At 37.1% G+C, this 25,138-nt stretch overlaps 2 protein-coding genes across 2 annotated transcripts in view; one reads left to right on the top strand and one right to left on the bottom strand.

The window, feature by feature from the left end:
* The window catches only part of cd109 (CD109 molecule), a 34,075-nt gene extending 14,848 nt beyond the window's left edge, over positions 1–19,227 (bottom strand). Inside the window, exons 1-22 of the mRNA XM_058378668.1 lie at positions 19,101–19,227; positions 18,796–18,968; positions 18,680–18,708; positions 17,155–17,391; positions 16,951–17,076; positions 14,722–14,761; positions 14,529–14,610; positions 13,135–13,225; positions 12,698–12,812; positions 12,077–12,186; positions 10,606–10,893; positions 10,108–10,206; positions 9,197–9,259; positions 8,905–9,081; positions 7,547–7,699; positions 6,192–6,275; positions 6,030–6,099; positions 4,886–4,988; positions 3,551–3,665; positions 2,797–2,910; positions 1,941–2,159; positions 1,173–1,314 (exon numbers count right to left, since the gene is read on the bottom strand). Coding sequence (XP_058234651.1) covers positions 1,173–1,314; positions 1,941–2,159; positions 2,797–2,910; positions 3,551–3,665; positions 4,886–4,988; positions 6,030–6,099; positions 6,192–6,275; positions 7,547–7,699; positions 8,905–9,081; positions 9,197–9,259; positions 10,108–10,206; positions 10,606–10,893; positions 12,077–12,186; positions 12,698–12,812; positions 13,135–13,225; positions 14,529–14,610; positions 14,722–14,761; positions 16,951–17,076; positions 17,155–17,391; positions 18,680–18,708; positions 18,796–18,968; positions 19,101–19,168 — 2,698 coding nt within the window. The 5' untranslated portion in view covers positions 19,169–19,227. The remainder of the gene's footprint in view (positions 1–1,172; positions 1,315–1,940; positions 2,160–2,796; positions 2,911–3,550; positions 3,666–4,885; positions 4,989–6,029; positions 6,100–6,191; positions 6,276–7,546; positions 7,700–8,904; positions 9,082–9,196; positions 9,260–10,107; positions 10,207–10,605; positions 10,894–12,076; positions 12,187–12,697; positions 12,813–13,134; positions 13,226–14,528; positions 14,611–14,721; positions 14,762–16,950; positions 17,077–17,154; positions 17,392–18,679; positions 18,709–18,795; positions 18,969–19,100) is intronic.
* Positions 19,228–20,667: 1,440 nt separating this feature from the next.
* naa20 (N-alpha-acetyltransferase 20, NatB catalytic subunit) lies at positions 20,668–24,887 on the top strand. The gene is made up of 6 exons (XM_058379496.1): positions 20,668–20,803; positions 21,445–21,469; positions 21,570–21,660; positions 23,230–23,365; positions 24,353–24,498; positions 24,590–24,887. Exons 1-6 carry the CDS (start codon positions 20,676–20,678, stop codon positions 24,673–24,675), a joined length of 612 nt encoding a protein of 203 aa, XP_058235479.1. The 5' UTR covers positions 20,668–20,675; the 3' UTR covers positions 24,676–24,887.
* Positions 24,888–25,138: the final 251 nt, after the last annotated feature.

The following is a 25,138-nucleotide window of genomic DNA, read 5'->3' as shown; positions in this document are numbered from 1 at the left end:
ACTTGTGTTCCTTCAAGGTCTCTGATTAGCTCTAAAGCTGGGTTAGACTTGACACATAACAACAGCTACTCTTCATATAGGGAAATTCTGATATTTTCTACTTGCACTGGCCTACATTGAAAGCACCGCCTCCCCAAAAATGTCTAAAATGCTGCAAAACAATGTTTACCAACATGTCTCGATATTTATTCATTAGTCATTGTCTCATAATTATTATCATTAATCATATATCTCACTGTTATTTTGTTTCCTCATTCAATCCAAACTGTTTTTGGTGGCCAGCACTCCACTCACATATGGTTTCACTAGGATTCTTTGACAGATTTGATTATACTTTGTTTTACCAGAAGAAAAAATTAAGACTCATCACAAGCCATTAACACCTCATTTAGAGTCCCGTCTGAAGCGAACAGGAGTGAGTTAGTGCACGATTGAGATGGTTTTGCACAGAAAAATATATTAGTAATATATATTTTACAATACACCCATAATAGTTTTACACATCAACTATAATACCTATGTTTCAATATTTGCTTTCGTTTTCGAAATTCTTACGTCTGTTTCTATCACTAACTTCTTCGGTAGACTTGAGATAGCTTAGGTAGCTGTTAATGTTAAAGCCAGCTACAGCACACTGAGCATTTACTTTGCACTGAGTGTGTGTCTGTGTGTGTCCGTGTGTGATCTTTATATATTGACTGTTGTGATCGAGGTCAGGTGTGTATGATTAAATGTCCAGTGACTGTGAACATGACAGTGTTGTCCTCTTTCGGGAAGTGTAGTCCAGGGTGGTCATGTTTGCGTTTTCTGGGAAATGTTCGGTTTCCCTTAGGATGCAGGAGTTGTCCTGACACTAGACAAGTAAATAAAACCATGGTGACATTGTTTTGATAAAATATGTTGATGATTTCTGTTATAGAGAAAAAGATGCCAATTTGGCAGCCAACTCTATTTCATCTTGCTTTCAGCTGCAAGCAAGAAAAAAAGCATAAATAAATAAAAAGCACAAAAAAATTGAAAACAAAGGCCCATTTACGAATTTTTTGCTTCACTCAGCCTCTGGTGTGCACTTGTATTTCATACGCGAACAAACTGTTATTGATTTTGTCATTCTAATCTGGTCAGGGTTGAGCCGTGCGTCAGGGAGAGGAGAGTTTATAGAGCCGACATACCGACCGCAGTGACCTGGGCTCTCTGACTGCCTGGAACAGCTGCTGAAGGGAAATGAAACTCCACCTCTCTAGATAGAGATGTCTTCATTGGGTCAAACTCCAGGAAGAGTGTCTGAGTGAACGACTGCTCCCTCCCCTCTGGCTGAAAGCACAAACGAGTAAACGATTCCATTAGGTCTTTAGCGAGCTTGTGCTCATCAAAAAGACGGCTTTGGTCTGTATGCATACCAAGAGATTAAGACACACAGTAAATCTTTATGATGATGCTGAGGACCTGTTTCATCTGGTTAGATACAAAGCCGCCACGTTTATTGAAGAGACATGAGAAGCCCAGGGAGAATAAACAGACAACTGTTCTTCATTTGCAAATTGAATAACTTGTTATTCTTCACAACAGATGAGAGGGATACAGCTGAGATTTGTTTCAAAGCCTGCATTTTATTTAGAATTATTTGGAAAACATGGGGGTTATACTGGTATACTGTAAGATACCAGTATGATGATACACAAAGCTAAAAATTTCCAATTATCAATTCGTATTTATCTTTGCAAATATTCTGGGTCTATAGCTGCAGCCTCAGTTTCTTTAAAATTGCTGTTATTTTGCTAATTCTCCTCCAAATCATCTGCTTGCTGAAGCTTCTAAGTGATTCTGGTATGATTTTAAAGTCAAAAGTGGTTCAGTGAACAGTTAATGCGAGTTTTTTTGGGATTGTGAGTGATTAGTGTAATTTTTACAGTTACAAAAAATGACTAGAGAGAAGTCACCTTCACCAAGATTGTCTGAGTGACCGCATCTGAGGCGAAGAAGCCCATGGCCTTGACAGAGATGGGCATCTGACCGAGCTGGGTGGCTCTGATGGCGAACATCACCATGGTGCTATCCTGCCTTCCTACAGACACATGACGCATGCCTGCTAACAGAAACTCGTCAGCAGCCGAGGTCACAAACTCAAACATACTGTTCTCGTCCACTGTCAGGAGAACCTGATAAAAAGGGAGAAATGTGGAGAAATAGACAGAGAAATATCACAATAGTTGTTTCATCTACTTCCAGTTTTCATAAGGCTATCCTGGAATACGGCAGTCGACTCGGAAATTCTGAATCTCCACCCTTTGGTAGGTCATCAAGTCAACATTTCTTTCTCTATGTGTCCTTTTCTTATTCTGTCTGAAGGAACAAACTGATCAGAAGTTCTTAATTAATTTTTATAACATCAACAATAGTTCATCTGCAAGATTTATATTCATTTACTTATTCTAATACACTACGTACACAGTGACTTATATGGAGGACACTGCATAAACTGATGCATTACACAGTACACATAAATGAATTGAAAAATGAAAAAAGTACTTGCTGTGGCATGAGAAGAATAAAATAACTCAAAGCTGCTATAATTGAAAAACAATCAACTTTTATATGGTAACAGTAGCACCACTGTGAATCCAGCTGCTTTACACCGCTTGGTTTTTGATTATTTAAATATCATTCATGTTGTTTATTCCATAACCTTAGCGAATCCTTATTAATTGAGAAGATTCAAATGATTTCATTCATATTGGTAAAAGCAGGCCGCAGTAATTTATTACACAGGCTGATGACTAAAACAGGAAAAATTACCTCCAGGTCCAGATCAATGTAGTTGAAAAGGCTGATCTCCAGCAGCAGGAGCTCACCTCGGACCAGATACGCCGGGAGATTCAGCGACACGAAGAAGTCTTTGGATACACGCAGCTGTGAGAGAATAAGGTCAAGAATTTTAAAAAGCACGTCAAACTTTACACAAACTGATGCACAGTGGCATCAATATACATATCACTGGACACGCCCACATCTAGTCACCAACGGTAGCTGTCACTCATTTCATGGGAAGTCAACGGCTCTCAATGAAAATAAATTGTCAGTGTGAGAAGGAGGATGTGTGAACATGACTAACCAAAACTGGACAAAGACTAGACAACATTGTTCCAATCTTCATTTGTAGAGTTTGGGTGAGCTTGTGCCCACTGAACCCTCAGATTTCTGTTCTTTGCTGTTAGGAGTGGAACCCAGTCTGATTTTCTGTTGTTGTATCCCATACACTTCAAAGGTCAAAGATTTTTGAGATGCTTTTTTGCTCACCATGGTTGTTAATAATGGTCATTTTAGTTTCTGAAAGCTTAAACCAATTTCTTTCATCAACAACCTTTTTTGCTCAGAGAACTGCCACTTCTAGGGAAACTCAACAGTCTGCAGTAGGTGAAAAACCCAGGAGATCAGCAGTTTCCACCACCAACATTGCGTAAGCTACATTCAAACTCAAATGAATTTATATTTACAGTTACATGAAGATAATACGATCAGCACAATGAAGATAATGAGATCAGCACATTACCTCTGCAGGAGCGCTGAGCCCCAAACCCAGATTCTCTGATATGACGAAGGCAGTGGCCACCCATGAGGTCATGCTGTCTGGGACAGTGAGGGTGAAAGCTGCTGTTGTAGATTCACTAGAACACAAAAATACTACCATATGATGTGTATATATTTGGAGAGATGTTTCACTATCAGTCTTTAAAAAAATCATATATTTCATGGGTAATTATGAAAAAGTGCATAGTACTGTGCAAAAGACTTTTATTGAAAATTTTGTAAATACTATTTTTGGGCCATTAAGAAAAACCATTTAAGTTCTCCAAGCATTACTTTTCCAGCCTAGTAAGTAAAAACAATTGACAAAAAGGTGAATGCTGACTGTCAGGGATTAGCCGCAAAAACAAAAGCAAGTGTAATGAACAAATCCCTAGAAAAACTGTGTCAGATTCTCCAAGATACTCAGAATCTACAATCCAATTTCAATATGAAAAGACACAACATATATCTGAGACTACTGGCATACAGTTTGATATAAAAAGCAAGGCTTAAGACACCAAATATTGACTTTGCTTAGTTTAATTCATGTAGAAAATATTTAAGTTCATTATTTTTAGTCATCTTTGCACAGTATTGCACATCGTAACACATGACATCATATAAACAATAATGGAGTATTTGAGGAATTAAATTAAATTTTGTTAATAAAATGATGTCTCAAAAATGAAAACTAGGTCTTTCTGAAGTAAGAATTAGCTTTTTAAATATATTTGTCTTGGAAAATAAATTTGCATGTCAAAATGATTAAATCAGCTGAGAAATCTAGGATGTGATAAAGGAATAATGTGATTATTCACATAGAGATTTTTACATGATTATTTAAAATTGATAGCATTTTTAAATCCTGATTTGTTATTGAGATCTTATTGTTTGCATTGTAAAAACTTTTTTTTACAATTCTTAATAATACAATTGATAAGACAATTCTTGAATAATACAATTGATAAGACAATTCTTATCAAAAACAACAAAAAAATACTGAAGAGAGATGAAATGATGAAATCTCTTTTGACTGAGAATCTGATATTAAGGCAAAGTGTCTATTCCTTTTATTTGTTGGGGTGTTGGAAACATTATAAATCAAAAGAGTTAGTTCATTAAATCTTTGTTCAGTATTATTTGTGGATAAGAAAACTTAGATAAATGCATATGTATTGAGCCAAAACTAGAAAACATCCTTCCAACATACTTCCATCTTTGTAAATTGCATCAGATGTTTGTTTCTAACAAAAAAACCCAAAAGGACAGGAATGCTAGATTGAAAGGAACAAGAAGCAGGAATATTTCTTTCTTCTACCTTATGTTGGTGTCGAGCCACAACCAGGTCTCGGGAAAATTCCTCCGCTGATAAGGTTCCTGGTCTGTCTGTTCAGAAGTCATCAGCATTGGTCCCTCTCCTGCTGTAGAAGGTATATCAGGGTCAGGTCAGTGATCAGATTTCTCCTGAGTTTCTCCTGACAGACAAAATCAAATCCCACAATTCTAATCTGACTCTTCACACATTCCCAGTGAGACTTGCTTGTGAATTAGTGTCTAGAGATTTTTTGTCTCTAATTGTAAACTGTAGATTGGCGAATTTCAAAAGATTAGGAGATTTCCTTAAAATCCTTCTCTGATTGATGAGTAGAAACAGTTGCATCTATGAGGTCATGGCTGATGTCCTTTCTTTGCATGAGAAGGACACACACCTGAGTGTCCCAGAACACCAAACCACCACTTTTCATTAGCTTCATTTCATTAGTAACACCTAGCTGCTTATTACTCTCCTGTTCCAGAAAAGTAAGTAGGAAGAGTCTACTTATTTGGTTCTGTCCTGTTTTCTGAATGTTCATTTGCTTTCTCAAAATTGTTACATCCTGAACTTTACGGTATGGTTGCCCCACACTTCCAGGGGGGTTCAATTCCCACCTCCACCATGTCTGTGCATGAAGTTCACATGTTCTCCCTGTGCCTCAGGTTTCCTCCCACAGTCCAAGCACATGCATGGTAGGCTGCCTGGCATCTCTAAAAGTGTGTGTGATTGTGTCCTCTGATGGACTGCCATTCTGTCCAGGGTTTACTCTGCCTTGTGCCCTAAGTCTCTTGGGTGGGATAGGCTCCAGGTTCCCTGTTACCCAGTAGGATAAATGGTGTTGAGAATAGATGCAAGATTAAAATCTGGGTTTTTTTTTTATTTGTTTGTTTTTGTTACTTTGTTATATAAGGCCGAATAAATAGAATAAGAGAGTGTACTGTCTTTTCCCCCATTTTCCCATCTATGCAGATTATGCAGGTATCTCCTGACAGCATTTTTTTTTTCAGAACATCAATGCTGTTGTCATAAATACTAAATACATAAATATATGCACTCAGTATAGCATTCTTGTCCATTATGTATGTGTGGATTTGGAATTTTTTTCTTAGGTATTTATGACTTAAATAATTACAATTATTAGACTTACGAAACTCAGGCCTGGCGTAGATGTTGTCTGCGTTTAGGTTTGCATCAGTGAGGACTGTGATGCCACTCACCTACAAAAGGAAAACTGCACTATCAGCTTACTTCAAAAATAATGAAAATCATAAAAAGAGTCACAAACATGAGTTTTTATGACTTTTACTACCATAAATACAGAGTATGGGTTGCTAATTTCCATTACGTCCATCAGAGACACATCCATAGTGTAAGTAGCCAGTTCCTCCATCACCTGTAAAAGAGATCAATCAAATGATCTGCCTGTAGAATAAAAACATGACGTTTTAAGGTGGATTATTTTGAATTTTTTTCGGAACCAAGCCCAAGAACATAATACTTTACAGTCCCCTCCAAAACTATTGGAACAACAAGACCAATTCAAAGCAAGAAACTCAAAAGGGAACCTATCCTCATCTGGATGACCCTGGATAATAATTTCTCTTCTATAACTGTGCTTTCTATAGTCAAAAAGTACAATTATTTAACCAGGAAATTCATTCTAGTTTCCAACTGTTGAGTTAAAGCCTGAAAAAGCATCAAAATGAAGAAAACAACAATTTGGTGATGTCAGTGAGTCACAGGCTCGATGTAGTTATTGCAAGCAAGGGCTATGCAACTAAATTTTATTATATTTATTATAACACCATTAATAATTTTTTCATTACGATTTATTTAATATTATTCCTATACCTTCTCACCTAAAAAATGAGTGGTTCTCATTTTTAAAGGTTCTATGCTTTATGTTGTTTACCACATTTTGCTGTAAATACCAGGAAATAATAGCTGAAGTCCTAAATTATCATCTCACGAACCCAGATATCTTTGGTGCTCATAACAAACAAATAAACTGAGCTTCCGATAGTTTTGAAGAGGAATTGTAATGGTATGGAAAAGTTGTGCTGATTTCCTTCTAGCCCAGACTGTAGATTCATTCAGCTCTAGATAAGGTTTTCATCTGGGAATGAGATTTCTCTATTCAGATATTTTTCTCTTGGTGATTTTTTTCTGACGTCATCAGCATCAATTACGGAGTTGCACATGGAATACAGTTACAGGTGTAATGAAATTTACTATCTATTATTTTTTACCCAAAAATACCTTCAGAGTTCCGAGGACAAACAGACCGTAAATAGACTCAGCACGTATTGTTAAGTACAAGTATGGCTTATAGCCAGTCGGGAATTACAGTCTTGAACCTGAAACAGGTTTTTTTTATTAATTGTGTGAACACTAAACTGAGTCATGGGTGCATGCTGGACATTGGGTTACATAGGAGTTATTGTCCATAGGATCTAATATTACAAAGACAATGTGGGAATGAAATCAAGTAAGAACTCCCTATGGGTGTGGATTTACCGGTGTCCTCCTACGAGTATAATAGCCAGAATAAGTCAAAGCAATAACTCTGAGAAAACAACACCCCCATCTTTGTCTTTGCAATGGCTCACTGTCTTTATCATGTACCGTGAATGTGTATTCAGTATCGTGTGAATGAACCCGTACCTTCTTTTCTGTGAAATCATTGCTCCGGTCTGAGTCCAGGCTTGCTTTGTCTACTACCAGGATTCCCACCAGTGATCCGGGCTCAGCTACAGACACAGATAGAGTCACATGCTCCAATGGCTCTGCTTGTTCTTTTTCCCAGCTTAACGACACCTGCAGTCAAAAGAGCTTATTCATTTTCAGTTTGTAATTTATTCTATTAGACTGATCCTCGAAACAAGCCTAACAGAACAGGAATCAGCTCCAACTCCACTGAGAAATGCACTTTCTGGCTCAACAACTTAAAAAGCATGCTGAGATCTCCATATTTGTGCAAGCTCTGCCTCAGAATCTCACTGCACATGTCATAGCACACTGATACAAGACACTATTGTCCAGTCTGAATTCAATTCAGCTTATTTGTGTAGCGCTTTTAACAACGGACATTGTCTCAAAGCAGCTTGGAACCAGACTCAGAAGGGAACCTCATCCTCAATTGGGTGACACTGGACAGTAAATAATGTAAATGTCCTTTCTCAATAGTTTATAGTCACAAAGAATTGTGAAACCAAGAGCACTTGAGGAACTAATAGGTCAGTGTAGTTTCTGAGGTCATTACTGACATAGCACAAATTCCTATTCATTCTTTTAATGGTGATTATTTCTGTGAGAAGATTTATGTAGCAGTTTTTGGAAGGAGTCGCTAGTGCCAGTGTTTTCTGCCACAGGAAATAAGTCTTTTTATTAATTCTAATCATTCCTGTTTTGTTAGAACCCTGCCGTTAAATACTAAACAACTCCCACATTTAAACAAGGACAGGATTTCGACCATTATTCAGGTCAGAGGTGTGTGCTTGGGCCAGGGTGTGAAGGTGGCCTTGTTTCTGTATCAACATATCTGTGCGATATTATAGAAGATAAATCTAGAAACGGATCTTATATAATCCGGCCATTTGACCTGAAAACTGATCTGGAATTGAAGTTGACCTGTTCTCATGGACAACTGATTAGAAAAGCTTGATGTATCTGTACCAGGAGGTCAGTTCTTAAATACAATGCAAGAGCTGCTTCAAAAAAAAAAAAAATGAAGTTAATTATATATATGAAGATGCTAAAAAATACAACATTAGCACAATATTTAAAATAAAACCCAACAGGTTGTGCTTTTATAAAAAAATATATATATATATATTAGGTTCTGTTATGCAGACTGACATGAAGTGGAGTTGGGTATAGCATCAAGAAGTTATAGCAGCACATTCTGAAGTGTTTTATTCCCCTTATACCACTTATCATCTAAAAAAGTTAATCTGTTTATCGTAATTTTTGATTATGTGGAGATTATCTGACAAACAAGTACTTGTGAATTTAATATTTACATGGTTTCGCAGGATTTTTGTAAAGGAAACATCCAACACATCATTGATGATCTCTCCGTCTGGCTGGATGCAGTAAACCAGCACTTTTGCCAGAGGAACCCATGATGGATTAGGAGATAGAGAGAAGTATAAGGAAGTCAAAGTACCAGCAGCCACCACCTGGCCTTGTGCTATTACCTACACAACACACACACAGATAAAAACCACTGCTTACTATATTTAAAAGGCAAAATCAGACCAACAATTCAGATTGAATTAATGCACACACATTTTCTACAGAAATAAAACTTACCATGTAGTGGATTTTAGTTAAGGGGAAATTACTTTCCACAGTCATGGAGAGGGATTGCCCGATCTGAAAGAGTCACATTAAATGTAGTGTGTTCATCCTGTATCTGTATTCTCACACAAAATGTAGCCCAATGAAAGGGCCAGTGATCCAAATCATTCTGATAAGGGTTTTAACAACTCTGCCACTTCTGGTTTAGTTAATGATGTGGTAGTTTTGTGGTTAAGGTGTTAGACTACTGCTTGGGAGGTTGTGAGTTCAAATCCCAGGTCCACCAAGCTGCCACTGCTGGGCCCCTCAACAAGGCCCTTAACCCCAGTTGTATAAAATGATATAAATTGTAAGTTGCTCTGGATAAGAGTGTCTGCCATATGCCAAAAATTAAATGAGGTAAGGAATTTATACACATGTAAAATCCTTCGGTACCAACACTAAAGACAGAAACTGTTGAGAAAAGTAATTGGTACAAGATAAGATAAACCTTTATTCATCCCAAATTTCCAAAAAGAGAGCAGCAAAAATATAATAATTTATAATAATTTTTACCCCTACCCACCAAACTTTTATTTATAAATAAATATAATAATAATAATAAATACATACATACATAAATAATAATAATAATAATAATAATAATAATAATAATAATAATAATAATAAGTAAGCCATTCCAAATAGCAACCCAGAAAATGCAGCCAATAAATGTCAACAATCACATTTTCTTTGCCAGTGGTCTGGCTCTTATGATAATTGATATCATAATTATGGAATTTTTGGCAAATATGGAATATGCTAACCACAGTATACTTTAGGACAAAAAAAGCAGATGTTAAATATACATAACAGTTAAATATACATAATTCAGTTAAATATACATAATTCAGAAGAAAAATACAAATGAGAATCAGCCTTGCCTGTGCAGAACCTCTGCTTCTCAGCTGTATGTAAGATCTAGAAGGAGACGAGTATCTTGTGTGCAGCTGTAGACTCTTGTGAATGTCTTCATACTGGGCCTAAAACATACACATGGCAGCATGGCACAATGTCCTCATAACATGTGATACAATACATAATTACAACAAAATTTGTGAGTGTTTATGAGATGCTTTAGAAAGTAAATAGCATCTTACTGGTATACAGCAAAAAAATAATCATGTAGTGTTGGTTTTACTTTATACAAGTGTCTGTAATATTTCTGAACTTCGTTCACCACCCACTTAATCTACATTTAATGCTCTGATTTACCTTGAAGCTATAATGACTTTTAAACTAGCTGATTTGTATTAGCATAGCCTGGTCTTGGCTTTCAGACAGTTCAAGATGAAAAGCCTATTGAAAAGTTTGAGTGAGAAAGTAGGGCAGAACATGGACATGTAATGCAGGAGACAGGGATCATACTTGTCTCTCATTACCTCTATTGTCAGCATAGCCACATTTTCCAAGAGCTCAATCTGTAAGGGGATGATGCCGTCAGCAGGGACAGGAAGTTGTAAGACTTTTGATGAAATACTTCCATTAGGATAAAGAAACGATGAGTCTACGAAATCCAAATAAGATGAATTCCAGGCCCTGGCGGCTTTTACTGAACCTTCCCATGAGAACATCCATGGACTGAAAGGCTCCTGAGTCACAGTGAGAGTCACACTCTGACTCAGGTCCTCTGCCGTCAGCGGACTGTTGTCATAGGTGGACAGTCTTAGCTGCAACATTGAAATATATGATTAAAGACATTAAGATTGAGCATTATGTTCTGCTCAGGTCCATCCATCCATCCATTCATTCTTTGTAGCACTTATACTACACTGGGTTGCAGGGAAACTGGAGCTTATCCCTCGGGACTCAGAGAAAGAGGCAAGGGTCCTAACCCGATCACAGGTCACAATCACACACTCACATACCCTTTCACTCACTACAGACAATTTAGAAAGTCCAATCGGGCTACAACATGTGTCTTTGGACTTGGGGATAAACCAGAGCATTCAGGTGAAACCCTGAAGTATGAATAGAACATGTAAATCTCGACCTGCAGGTTCGAGGCAATTGTACTAACTACTAAGCCACAGTGTTAAGATCCAAATGACCAAAAATTATTTTTCTGAACACACAAATTATTAAATATAATACATACTGTAATAGTATACTATGATATTATGATAACTGTTGTGTCAAAATTCCCCTAATCAAAAGACTAAATCAATCAGTTGCACTGTCACACTTTGTTATTAAAGGAGTAACATTCTTGTAATAAATAAATAAATAAATAAATAAATAAATAAATAAATAAATAAATAAATAAAGAAAGTGGTAAGGCCATGTTCACTGTTGCCTTAATTTCCAGTTGTCTGACAGGAGTGGAACTCTATGAGATGCTTTTTCTGCTCACTATGGTTATAAAAAGTGCTGATTTGAGATACGACTATTTCATATCTAATCAGTATGGCCCTGGCACCTCCTCTGCCCAATCCATTCAGCAAGGTGTTTCTGTTCAAGTGTTCCGGCTCACATGATGTTTTTATTGATGATTTTCTTTCCACTCCATGTTGTGTGTGAAAATCCATGGAGATGATCAGTTTCTGACACATTCATAAATCTGGCATCAACGGCCATGCTACAGCTAAAGTCAGAGGTCAAAGATCATATTTCCCCCCATTCTGATGTTTAATGTAACATTAATGCTTTCGACCTGTAGCTCTACTGCCACATGATTGGCTGATTGGATATCTTCACAAATGTGACGGTGAATACAGATGTTCCTATTAAAGTAGCCATTTTGTATTCTAACTTTATAACTTCAGGTTTAATTCAAGATCTGTATGCTCAGAAAATGAAACTAAAATAGTTGTTTTCATTTAAAATGCTTTGTTGGTTTTATCTTGCACTAACCTGGGCAGAGAAGTTCAGAGACGGCTTGATGGTGGACAGATAATGCTGAAACTCCAGCTTATATCTGTACATCACAACAGAAACCCGAACAGAGCTGTTGTAGGTCACACCTATAGAAAAAACATCATCATCATCATCATCGACAACAGCATCAACAACATTATCCCAAAACCCGTCCCAGCAAACTGAAAGAAAAATAATATAATAATGTTATATAATAATAAGGAATGAATAATAGGTGATCATCTCTGTATAGCAAGACTGTATAATTCCACGTGTGGCCTAAATAAACATATAAATACAGATTTCTGAAATGACCAGCATGTGAATAAATACTAAAATATCTTTATATGGATCAATAAATCAAATAATTAATGTTAAAACAACATAAAATTAAATGCTTTGCCATTATTAATATTTTTTCATCATAATTCATTAATGTGATACATTTTCCTAATGAAATAACAACAGACTCCATCAGTATTATAACAAAAATTAAAGCACAAAGAATAATCAGTTTTTAACTAAGAAATAAATAAGGAATAATGAATATTATTTAGTGTTTACTGTTTAAAGAACGGTCAAATATTACACTTTAATAATGTAAATAAAAATATTTACCAGTCAGCAGTTCTGTGACCTGCACGTTAATATCGATGTGGTCTTGGTGCATGTACTCATATGAATTTTGATACAGTGAGAAAACGTCAAAGCTTAATTCAGCTTTTCCATCAATCTGTGAGAGAGATACGCATCACACAAACACACACACACACACACACACACACACATATGCATGCTTGAATTAAAGGGAGTTAAACAACATTTCATTTCAATTCAACTCAATTTTATTTGTATAGCGCTTTGTATAGCTTTTAACAAAGAGCATTGTCTCAAAGCAGCTTTACATAAGAAACAACATAAGAAAACAACAAACATATAAACAGACAAACAGTCCTAGTGAGCAAGCCTGAGGTGACTGAGGCGACTGGCCAGGAAAAAACATGGTCAGTATCACAATTTTACTAACATTAAACAACAGTGTATATAAAGCCTACCGGTTTCCAGTCTTCATACAATGTTGTACCCTGGAAGCTGTTAACATATACTACTGACATTTTCCCAGCGACTGGCTTTCCATAAAGATATCTGCAAAGGAAACATGTAGGATATTTTTTAGATTTGACAATAAACACTCATTCATGATTCTTGATCTAGAAAATCAGAGAGCATTTCAGAATAAAATGGGGATGTTTTGTTGTAAAAGTATGTCAAGAACCAATAAGGATCTATTAGGAACAACTGATCAGGATTACTTAGTCTATCTATCTATCTATCTATCTATCTATCTATCTATCTATCTATCTATCTATCTATCTATCTATCTATCTATCTATCTATCTATCTATCTATCTATCTGTCTTACTGTCTTTCTATCTATCTATCTATCTATCTATCTATCTATCTATCTATCTATCTATCTATCTATCTATCTATCTATCTGTCTGTCTGTCTGTCTGTCTGTCTGTCTGTCTGTCTGTCTGTCTGTCTATCTATCTATCTATCTATCTATCTATCTATCTATCTATCTATCTATCTGTCTTACTGTCTTTCTATCTATCTATCTATCTATCTATCTATCTATCTATCTATCTATCTATCTATCTATCTATCTATCTATCTATCTGTCTGTCTGTCTGTCTGCCTATCTATCTATCTATCTATCTATCTATCTATCTATCTATCTATCTATCTATCTATCTATCTATCTGTCTGCCTGTCTGTCTGCCTATCTATCTATCTGTCTGACTGTCTATCTATCTATCTATCTATCTATCTATCTATCTATCTATCTATCTATCTATCTATCTATCTATCTATCTATCTGTCTGTCTGTCTGTCTGTCTGTCTGTCTGTCTATCTATCTATCTATCTATCTATCTATCTATCTGTCTGCCTGTCTGTCTGCCTATCTATCTATCTGTCTGACTGTCTTTCTATCTATCTATCTATCTATCTATCTATCTATCTATCTATCTATCTATCTATCTATCTATCTGTCTGTCTGTCTGTCTGTCTGTCTGTCTGTCTATCTATCTATCTATCTATCTATCTATCTATCTATCTATCTATCTATCTATCTGCCTGTCTGTCTGTCTGTCTGTCTGTCTATCTATCTATCTATCTATCTATCTGACTGTCTGTCTGTCTGTCTGCCTATCTATCTATCTATCTATCTATCTATCTATCTATCTATCTATCTATCTATCTATCTATGAGTACACACACACACACACACACACTGAAAGAGAGAGAGAGAGAGAGAGGGCATGGTTACTTCTGCACAATTATCCAAGCTCTCAATCAATCCCAGAAAACACCGTAACTAACCCATTTCCGTTCTTATAAAACAGATTATTTAAGGTCTGATGGTGATGAATGGGGGACTCACTGTGCAGTAACAGTGTATTTCATGTTCTCTTCATAGTAAACGACATCAGGAGCGTCGAGCAGAACCTCAAATTTCGGCAACACTGCAGCCACATGCCAACCAACACAACATCAACAGACAAGATGCTTTCAGTGCAAATAATAAATGTATATATTTGCATTTACATCTTCAGTTCATTATTCTAAAATCTTACCGTAATCACTGACACTGAAGATCTTTTCTTGAGTGACTTCCTGGAAACAAGGCAAAAGTATTTTTTCCTCTCTTATTACTGTGTTGAATAATGTACAGCATTTCACTCTAATGCATTAGTTACAGACAAACACGGACCAGTTACGGCACCAGTTCTGCCGAGTGTCTGAGGTCTGTGTCCTTTAGGTTTGTACTGGAGCTACAAGGCTAATCTAGCCAACAAGGAATAGAAGCGTATAGCCTTCAGTTTAGCACTGGTTAAGCGATCACAATCATCACACAACCACCCCAGAAGAAACATGATTTTGAACTTTTGTTCATTTTTCAGTCCCTTCAGGATTTCATGGAGCTTTTTTGCGATTGTTGCGGCCAGAATCGCTGGATTTTATTTAGATTTTTTTGTGTGCTTTTGTTTTAGGAAAACTTGTAGAATTGGAGAAATTGCAAGCACAAGATTCTAACTTACAGTTTTTCTCAGTTGCTTTGGAGCATTTCTCAGATCAGAAATGAAATTCTCAAAACCTACCTGTTCAGCCGCCACATCATTTAGTCACTTGTGCGCATCATATGAACATTTCTCGTTGCTTTGATCAAATGCTTTTGTACATGCATATAATTGATTGTGTACAATTGTCTGCTGTTTCCTACATTATCACTTGTTTATGTTGATCAAAATATATTATACTAGTTTCATCTAAATAATCTTAACCCCCAAAACATTTCAGCATCAGTTCATTGCACAAGTCACTGAATGCAAAATAGTTAAACCAGTTGTCAAAATCTTAACAAAAAAAAAAAAAGAAAAGAAATAAATAAAAAAAAAACCCTGTTTTTTTGTAAATGTGTCTTGAATTGACGAATTGTGCAGATGAAATTTGAATGTCACTAATGAAGGGGCGTGAAGAACCAATGTTCAACTACAACAGGTCTACAACAGGTCAACTAAAACAGGTCAATCTCTCGAGGTGGATCTCGTGAACCTATAACTGGCATGCCTATATAAAGAGCAAAATTGTTGAATTGTTGCCAGGCCAGCGGGGAGGAAATATCACTGTGTGTGCTGCTATTTCAGAGCAGGGTGTGCTAACTCATATTCCCCTTATAGGCCCATACAACACACAGCATCTCCTCACCTTCCTAGAGACCCTCTATAGGGCTCTCATCCCTGATGATGAGAGGGGTCCATTTCAAGATGATTTGCCAAAATATGTGATACTTTGGGATAATGTGAGTTTTCCATGCTGTATTGCAAGGGATGATATCTGTTGTGATGTGGATGAAAATCTGTGGCCTGACAGACTGGGACGTCAGGGGGTATAGACAGACAACGGCATGCACTAAGAGGTGTTTCCTATGTTTACCTTTTGTAATTTTATATTTTTCCCCATTGTGCTTTTGTGTCCTTTTCTTTTCTATCACAACGACATTATATGATGTTATATTGTAATTCTTTTTTTTTCAGTCCACTAGTAAAGTACAATAAAAGTGTGAATCCTGTTCAGTCTCTAACAATCAATATCCCACATACAGTAATGTGTAAATTTGTGCAGTTGAAATTCATAGATCCCATACAGAAGAAATTCAGCCTTTTGCATTGTCAATCACTGTAATCCAAACCATAGTTTATATCAGGAAATCCTGAAACCATGCACTGACAACATGACTAAACATTTTGACTATACCATATATAAACAATGACAAAAGGACTTGTCATTCTGATGGCGATGACATTTTCATTGACACAAAAACTTACTTTTGAGAGAATACCTAAGGATTTTGAGTAAAGTACATGCTGTTGCAAGAAATCCAATGTGTTGTGCTGTTTGTACAAATTGTTTTGAGAATGCACTTCCTGGTTTGCAAATATTAAGGACGATTCGAGAAATGCTCCAAAGCAACTGAGAAAAACTGTAAAACTACTGCCAGTGAAGACACACACCGTGTATATTTACTTTAATTATGCTAGCTGTACTCATGTTCAATGCATTTGGCTGAATGTGTGTTACACAATGTTTTGATGCTGTCCAAGGACCTAAGTGGTAGTGGTTAAGACAGTGGACTACTGAGCAGAAGATTGTAAGTTTGAATCCCAGATCCACTGAGTAAGGCCCTTAACCCTCAGTTGTATAAATGAGATAATTTAAGTAGTACTGGATGAGGGCATATGCCAGATATGTAACAGATTAAGAGAAAGCAGATCAGTTGAGGGAAATCAACTAAATCCACTTACATTGACTGTAGCTATGATTTTCCACACTCCCAGAGGAGGGTTCTGAGAGAGCTGAAACTCTTTAGCCATCTCTCCAAGTACAGTGTCAACAGCCAGCCACTGGCGGATCAGATTCTCCCGTGGATCCTGATTCAAAAGCGAGATTAGATGGATCTAGTTACTGATGTACTGTACACCCATAACACCTGCGCTGCTCACACTCACCATTATGATGATGTCTATCTGTTTGTCGCGCGGTTTGCCATCAGGGGATAGAACCAGAGCTCGGATTTTCACGTCTTGGCCTGGTTTGTATTTAGGTTTGTCAGTCTGTAGCAGGATAGACACACTCCTAGGTCTGTATGGCAGCAGCGTAAAATTAGAGAAGACCAGAGTCTGTCCAATATAACCCTTTACAATCAGCTTATAGGGGGACCGGTGGCTGGAATCATTCTCAGGGATCTAGAGAGAGAGAGAGAGAGAGAGAGAGAGAGAGAGAGAGAGAGAGAGAGAAAGAGGAATAATGAATTCCGTTGACTGAATTAAGTCATGATAAAACATGATTGGTTACGATCTTCTGCATCCTCAACACTTGCACCCAATAGCTTCATATCCTCGTTTATTACATCCATATACCTCCTCTCTGGCCTTCCTCTTTGCCTCCTGCCTGGCAGCTCCATGTCCAACATTCTCCTACCAATATACTCACTCTCCCTCCTCTGAACATGTCCAAACCATCTTAATCTGGACTCCCTAACTTTGTCCCCCAAACGTCCAACATGAGCCATCCCTCTGATGTACTCGTTCCTAATCCTGTCCAACCGTGTCACTCCCAAAGAGAACCTCAACATCTTCAGCTCTGCTACCTCCACCCGTGACTCCTGTCTCTTCCTCAGTGACACTGCCTCTAAACCATACAGCATGGCCACCACTGGCTTCCCCTTGATTCTCACTGATATTTTTCCATCACACAGAAACAATTTGAAATTGTAAATGTTTAATTCATATTCATCATTATAGATGGTTTGATGTAGTTTAGATGTTAATTAAAACAACATGCACTAACATACATAAGGTGGTCATTATTCATGCACAAATTCATGAGACTTGTGCGGTATTTAAGGTTAGCTCTTTATTAGTTTGTGATTAGTACATGCCTTACTTCGTCATTAGTTCATAATTATGTGAGACTTTATTTTTAGTTAAGTAATTATAAGGTATTAGAGCAGGATTATTCATGAACTGTTATTGTAAAGTCTTACACAGAAATCTTACCATTGCAGTTTCGTAAATATTCTGGAAGTTTCTGAGCAAGACTACTCTAATATTCCAGTTTTGTTATATATATACGTATATATATATATATATAGCTGTGTAGTAATTTTTTATATTTTATAATTTCATATAATCTTACTTTCTTTTACTATTTGTATTGCTATTAGTTTATTACTATTTGTATTGTGCAATATTATTTATTTATTTATTTACAATTTTCTTTTCTTATACTATTTGTCTTTTTAAATTTCTTTCTTTCTTTCTTTCTTTCTTTCTTTCTTTCTTTCTTTCTTTCTTTCAAGGATCAAGTTTTATCTTATCTTATCTTATTTTATTATATATATACTTCTATTATGCGTCGTTATTTTAATCATTTCAAGCTGCTATAATGTTAACTTCTCAACAGGAATCAGTCAAGTGCAATATTACCTTTTTTCAGGATTTATCTAGAAATTAAGAAATAAATCATACTCACAGGAGGCAGCACTTGTCTTTTAGTGGATCCTTTGAGCAAAATGCAAAGAAAGAGACATTTATTTATTTATTAAACATTGCAAATTGTTCCTGCTTTCTTTCTTCTAAGTCATTTACCTCCTTCGACGATGCTCTGAGCTTGTCCCAGGCTGCTGTTTCCGTGGATTATCTCAGATTTAACTAAAACCGATGATTTGATAAGGATGGTGATAGATAATGCAGTTGGAACACCAGGATGTATCACTCTGGAGACGGAGATCAGATACGAAGGGCTCTGAAGTGAAGCTGGACTGGGAATCACAGAAACACAGAAAAATGAATTAAGCAAAAACAAGCTTTTGCACATCAGGTTAATCCATTACAGTGTCACTTAGTGGACTTTACTGTTATTTTCAACAAAACAGAATCAAATGTCTGACTACCTTGTTGTGTTTTCTCCATCAATAACAGCGAGAAATCCAATCATTAGGAAAATGCAAAACGGCTCCATTTGTAAGTCTTAGACTCATGTGAAGCCTCTGTGGTTATGAAACCACTCAGAAAGTATTCTTGTGTTAAATAAAGCATGGACACCTGATCTTTGTTACCCAGAGGGACAAGCGCTGCCCATTTCCTTTTAAACAATAAGACAATATCACTTGTGTGTATAGGTAGCCAGGTATAGAATACCTAACAGGTCCAGCATGTGGAAGCAGGGGGGAGATTGCCTCAGATTTATAAAAGTTAATCTCAGGCTCTTTTTCATGGTCAAAAAATGGCTTTTTCAATTACATTTTGAACCAAAAAAATATGTGTCAAAACTAACACTTTAAAAATAATATTAATTGAGATAATAATAATAATAATAATAATAATAATAATAATAATAATAATAATAGTTTTGAAATATTATTAATATTATTGTTAATTTTATTAGTATTTTTCATAACAACATCAGCATGAAAATCGTTGTTTTTGTGTCTCTCAAAACATAAGTACACTCAATCAGCACATACACTATATTGCCAAAAGTTTTGGGACACTCCTGCAAATCATTGAGTTCAGGTGATGTTTTTCAGGGGTTGGGCTCGGCCCCTTAGTTCCAGTGAAAGGAACTCTTAATGCTTCAGCATACCAAGACATTTTGGACAATTTCATGCTCCCAACTTTTGGGATGCTCCCAAACAGTTTGGGGATGACCCCTTCCTGTTCCAACATGACTGCACACCAGTGCACAAAGTAAGGTCCATAAAGACATGGATGAGTGAGTTTGGTGTGAAGGAACGTGACTGGACTGCACAGAGTCCTGACCTCAACCCGAGTGAACACCTTTAGGATAAATTAGAGCGGAGACTGTGAGCCAGACCTTCTCGTCCAACATCATTACCTGACCTCACAAATGCACTTCTAGACGAATGTAGAGCTTGTAGAAAGCCTTCCCAGAAGAGTTGAAGCTGTTATAGCTGCAAAGGGCGGGCCAACTCTGTATTACATTCATGTGCATATAAAGGCAGACGTCCCAGTTTGGGGCTGTCTCGCAGTCTCCGCTCTAATTCATCCTAAAGGTGTTCTATCAGGTTGAGGTCAGGGCTTTCTGCACTGGTCTGCAGTCATGTTGGAACAGGAAGGGATCATCCCCAAACTGTTCACACAAAGTTGTCACCCAGAAGGGTACAAGTCTTCTCTTTTAAATCTGGTTCCTTTCAAGGTTTTATCATGTCGTCTCTGGGAGTTCTTTGGCATCGTCAAATCTGATTAACTCATCAATAATCTGAAGCTATGTATGGATTTCTTAAATGCTGAATCGTGACAATAATTAATTGTTAAAGAGGCTAGATAATAATAATAATAAGAAGAAGAAGAAGAAGAAGACGTTAGAAATTATTTATTATTATTATTATTATTATTATTATTATTATTTATTATTATTATTATTATTATTATTATTATTATTATTATTATTATTTCTTCATACGTTACACCAGATGGCGCTCTTTCGGGAAACGACTTCCGTTTGTATGACGTACACAAGAGGTCACACTCGGCCCTGGGATTTTTTTTATTTTTTTAGTTCTCCAGTTTTCACTGATAATATGACGACGTTACGCGCATTTAACTGTGACGATCTTTTCAAATTTAATAACATGTGAGTATGACCTTATTCATGGTGTAGTCAGAGGCAGACATGTAGCGTTATTATTCTCCATATGCGAGTGAGTGTTATTGTACCACACTTTACCGTGTATAATGCTAACTCTATCGTACCGCGGCTGAATCTCAATAACATAATACTTCTTATGTAAGTGCACTAGATAGGCTGCCTAGTACTGGGTTATACATATTACATAGTGCACTATTTGAGTTCAAGTGACAGTCATTTGGGATACGGCCACAGTGCTATTGCAAGTCGCTAGTTTACCTTTAGCTTTCCTGTTGTCAATAAGCGGCGTGTTTGTGTTTATATTTATTGAACATCGTCAGAAATATAAAATTGTTCGTGTTTTGTTTGTTTTTGTGAAATAAAGGCTACGTTTTTTCCCTAAATCCTAAATATATTCGAATAAGGCATATCCGTGCCCTACATAGGAGTAAATAAATAGTCTCTCGTGCTCCCTATTTAGTGCACTACATGTCCATTTAATTACTGACCAAGGAGAGCCTGAAATATTGTCATGCAGTACATTGCATTATAATAATAAATAATAATAATGCACGCTATATATCCTGTTTTTGTGTGTTTTCAGCCGTTTGGGATTGATCTGATCTTTTCTTTTCCTTTTCTTGCAGAAATTTGGACCCTTTAACAGAGACTGTATCCTTTACATTGTCACTGTTGGTTGTTGTTGATGATGATGATGTGTGTATGATGTGAACGTCTGTCCAGTCTCTTTCCTTAACCGTGTCCTTTACAGTATGGCATTCCCTTTTACTTGCAGTATCTGGCACACTGGCCAGAGTATTTCATCGTGGCAGAGGCACCGGGTGGAGAGCTGATGGGCTACAGTGAGTCAATTTATTAGAGGCAAAGGCTTAACAGTTAAAAAAAATACTATTCTGTTTGGATATTATTATTGAGTGAATGGATGAACTGCTTTATTGTCATCGTGCATACACTGATCAGGCACAACATTATAACCACCTGCCTAATATTGGTGTTGGTCCCTGTTTTGCTGCCACAACAGCCCTGACCCTTCACACACTGTGTATTCTGACACCTTTCTATCAGAACCAGCATTAACTTCTTCAGCAATTTGAGTAACAGTAGCTCGTCTGTTGGATCGGATCACACGGGCCAGCCTTCACTCCCCACGTACATCAATGAGCCTTGGCCGCCCATGACCCTGTCCCCGGTTCACCACTGTTCCTTCCTTGGAGCACTTTTGATAGATACTGACGACTGCAGACCGGAAACACCCCACAAGAGCTGCAGTTTTGGAGATGCTCTGATCCAGTGGTCTAGCCATCACAATTTGGTCCTTGTCAAACTCGCTCAAATCCTTACGCTTGTCCATTTTTCCTGCTTCTAACACATCAGTTTTGAGGACAAAATGTTCACTTGCTGCTTAATATATCCCACCCACTAACACGTACCATGATGAGGAGATAATCAGAGTTATTCACTTCACCACTCACTGCTTATAATGTTATGCCTGATCGGTGTACACAGTGGTACAAGACAACAGAATGTGGTATGATTTAGTAATGTTTGCTGGATGTTTACAGTTAAACATAACTAGAAAAGGCTGAAAATGCAGTGTCTTGGTCATTAATAAATAAAAACTGTTAGTGTTATCATCTAGCAATTGTAAAGATTCAATACTACATTTTAACACCAAGTCAGCTGGTGGGAAGGTTTCTAATTGTTACGGAAATTCAGATACAGATTTTTTAGAAAAGTGTATTGTCACAATTTACCCGGAAATGACATCATGGTCCTTAATTGGTCCCAGAACTCCATATCGGTATAGTAGGGGTGTAACACAATAGGCTTAATCTGAATCTAACCGATTCTTATTCAAATTCTCTGTCTTATCAATAAACTAGAAGAAATTGATTCTCGACTTGACCTACACAAACACATATCCTTAATGCAAGCTCTTTTCTTTCACCTTGTATGTTACGCTCATTAGTAGGTCACATGACCATAACACATATGTAGACTATTTTTGTGTCCTACAAAAGCAAGAACTTACTTATAATCATCTTTTTCTCACATGTACTTTCAAACATCATCTATATTTTGTTCTCTGTTTGGTTTCAGTTGATGGAAAAGCACAGAAGAAGGTGCCTCCCAGAGTATTACTTACATTATTTAATGGAAGAAATTGAACTATTTATTCCTGAGCTTTTTTCTTCAACAGGGTTCAAGTTGATGTTATTTACAAACTCACTTGTTTTGGAATTAGAATGAAGCAGGCTAATAACTAAGAACTCATTTGATATAACAGCTTTAGTAAACGCCTTATTTTTTCTTTCTCTGTAACAAAATGATAATCGCAGACCTAACTCTGAGAGCCAGTGCTTTAAATGATTGGCTCATGGTTTCATTCCCTTTTCCTCGTGTCTCTGCAGTCATGGGGAAGGCCGAGGGCTCTGTGGCGCGGGAGGAGTGGCACGGACACGTCACGGCTCTGTCAGTGGCTCCTGAGTTCAGAAGGCTGGGTTTGGCTGCTAGGCTCATGGACATGCTGGAGGAAATCTCAGAACGGTGAGGTTCTTTGGGAATTTAGGAGGGCACTGGTGGATGAAATCCCTGCAATAAAGGGGTTGCAGTAATACATTCAGTTAGAGGATTATATTAATGCATTAGTTCTAGTAACCACTTAAGAATGGTAAGTAGCCTTTATTATCACCACACATACATTACAGCACAGTGGAATCCTTTTCTTCATGTATCCCAGCTGAGGAAGTTGGGGTCAGAGCGCAGGGGCAGCTATGATGCAGTGCCCCTGGAGCGGAGAGGGTTAAGGGCCTTACTTAATTGAATCCAAAAGTGGAGCTTGAATCCTGATCCTCTGATCAACAACCCAGGGTCTTAACCACTTGACCCACCACTGCTCCCAAAGACAGGGACTAAAGTAGACACTGTACTATCTAAGCTTAATAATAACTGGGTTAAAAAGTCTGATTTTAAAAAGAAAATCATATAAATCAGAGGTGTGGAAGTGTTTTTGTAAGAAGATGTTTATTTCACAGTAATGGAAAGAGTCTCAGGAGTCTGCGCTTTGTAGCAGTCGGTAAATTTTCTTCCATGGGAAAGTCTTCAGGAGGTTTTACAGTTTTTTGATGATAAAAAAAAACGGAGAAAGGAGAGGCTGCTAAGGGAACAGCTTTTCTAGCTGTTATAACATAAATGATCACAAAACCGAAGTAGTTTTAAAGACGTTCCACAATCTTGGTGTAATAAGCGCTGGACACTCTCTCTCCCCACCAGCAGAGGTCACCATCACCAGATGTGGTATTACACGAGAAAAAAAAAAAAACACTTCAGGATGTGCTGTTCCTGGAAAATAATTCCTTATGTTTGTATGAAATAGGGTACAACCCAATTCAGAATTATTTGTTGAAACCTATTCTTAGATTTGTCTTGGGATTCCCAAAAATAGCACATTTAATTATATTGCAAAACATTGGTGCAGGCTGCATGACTTAACTCAGCATGAATTGATGATGACAGATCTGTTCGCTCTTGTAGGAAAGGAGGCTTCTTCGTTGACCTCTTCGTCCGTGTCTCCAATCAAGTGGCAGTGAACATGTACAAACAGCTGGGCTACAGCGTCTACAGAACCGTCATCGAATATTACTCAGCCAGCAACGGAGAACCGGACGAAGACGCCTACGGTAAAAATCCTGCTTCGACTCTTTAGTCTATATTATAATAAATGGTAACTTATTACAAACCTCAGCACTATGACTTCTTTCATTTCTGCAGATATGAGGAAAGCGTTATCAAGAGACACAGAGAAGAAGTCCATAATTCCACTCCCGCACCCTGTCCGACCAGAAGACATAGAATAACACTGAACAGTGGCTCTCTGACTCGCTCACTTACCCCATATTGGGACAATAAAGATGCAAGATCTATCAAGTTTAGTTGACTTCATATCCTATTGCAATTTCATCGTCAGAGGGTCACTGCTTTGTAAATGTTATTTATAAAAAGCTTTACTTGTTCCACCATTTCTGCACAATTTTGTCCACAAGTGAAATAAAACACAATATTACCTTCATTCTGACTGTCTGTCTGTCTGAGGAGAAGACTACAGAAGAAATCAATCTGCAGCTATTAGTTTTTAAATTTGTAGACAAAACAAAATAACTGCACTGCACTGACCTTAGCAGAGAAAATGTTTTGTTTGGGGTGTAGCTCTGTTTTACTGGGCAGAACAATTCTGATGCTTGGATCATCTTTTCAGAATCAGGAAACCACAGGTAGATGGAAACGCTTATGAAAGATTCCTGTCTCACAACCCCTGGTCAC

The sequence above is a fragment of the Hemibagrus wyckioides genome, linkage group LG25 (genome assembly GCF_019097595.1).
Source record: "Hemibagrus wyckioides isolate EC202008001 linkage group LG25, SWU_Hwy_1.0, whole genome shotgun sequence".
Lineage (NCBI taxonomy): Eukaryota > Metazoa > Chordata > Actinopteri > Siluriformes > Bagridae > Hemibagrus > Hemibagrus wyckioides.
Note: the sequence above shows the minus strand (reverse complement) of the source record. Positions and strands in the feature narration are given on the sequence as shown.

Excerpts from the sequence above, each read along its gene's own strand:
- naa20 (XM_058379496.1), top strand. The coding sequence starts at position 20,676 with ATGACGTACACAAGAGGTCACACTCGGCCCTGGGATTTTTTTTATTTT. Across the intron at positions 21,470-21,569 it reads TGGACCCTTTAACAGAGACT|TATGGCATTCCCTTTTACTT; the intron begins GTATCCTTTACA and ends TGTCCTTTACAG. Across the intron at positions 21,661-23,229 it reads TGGAGAGCTGATGGGCTACA|TCATGGGGAAGGCCGAGGGC; the intron begins GTGAGTCAATTT and ends GTGTCTCTGCAG.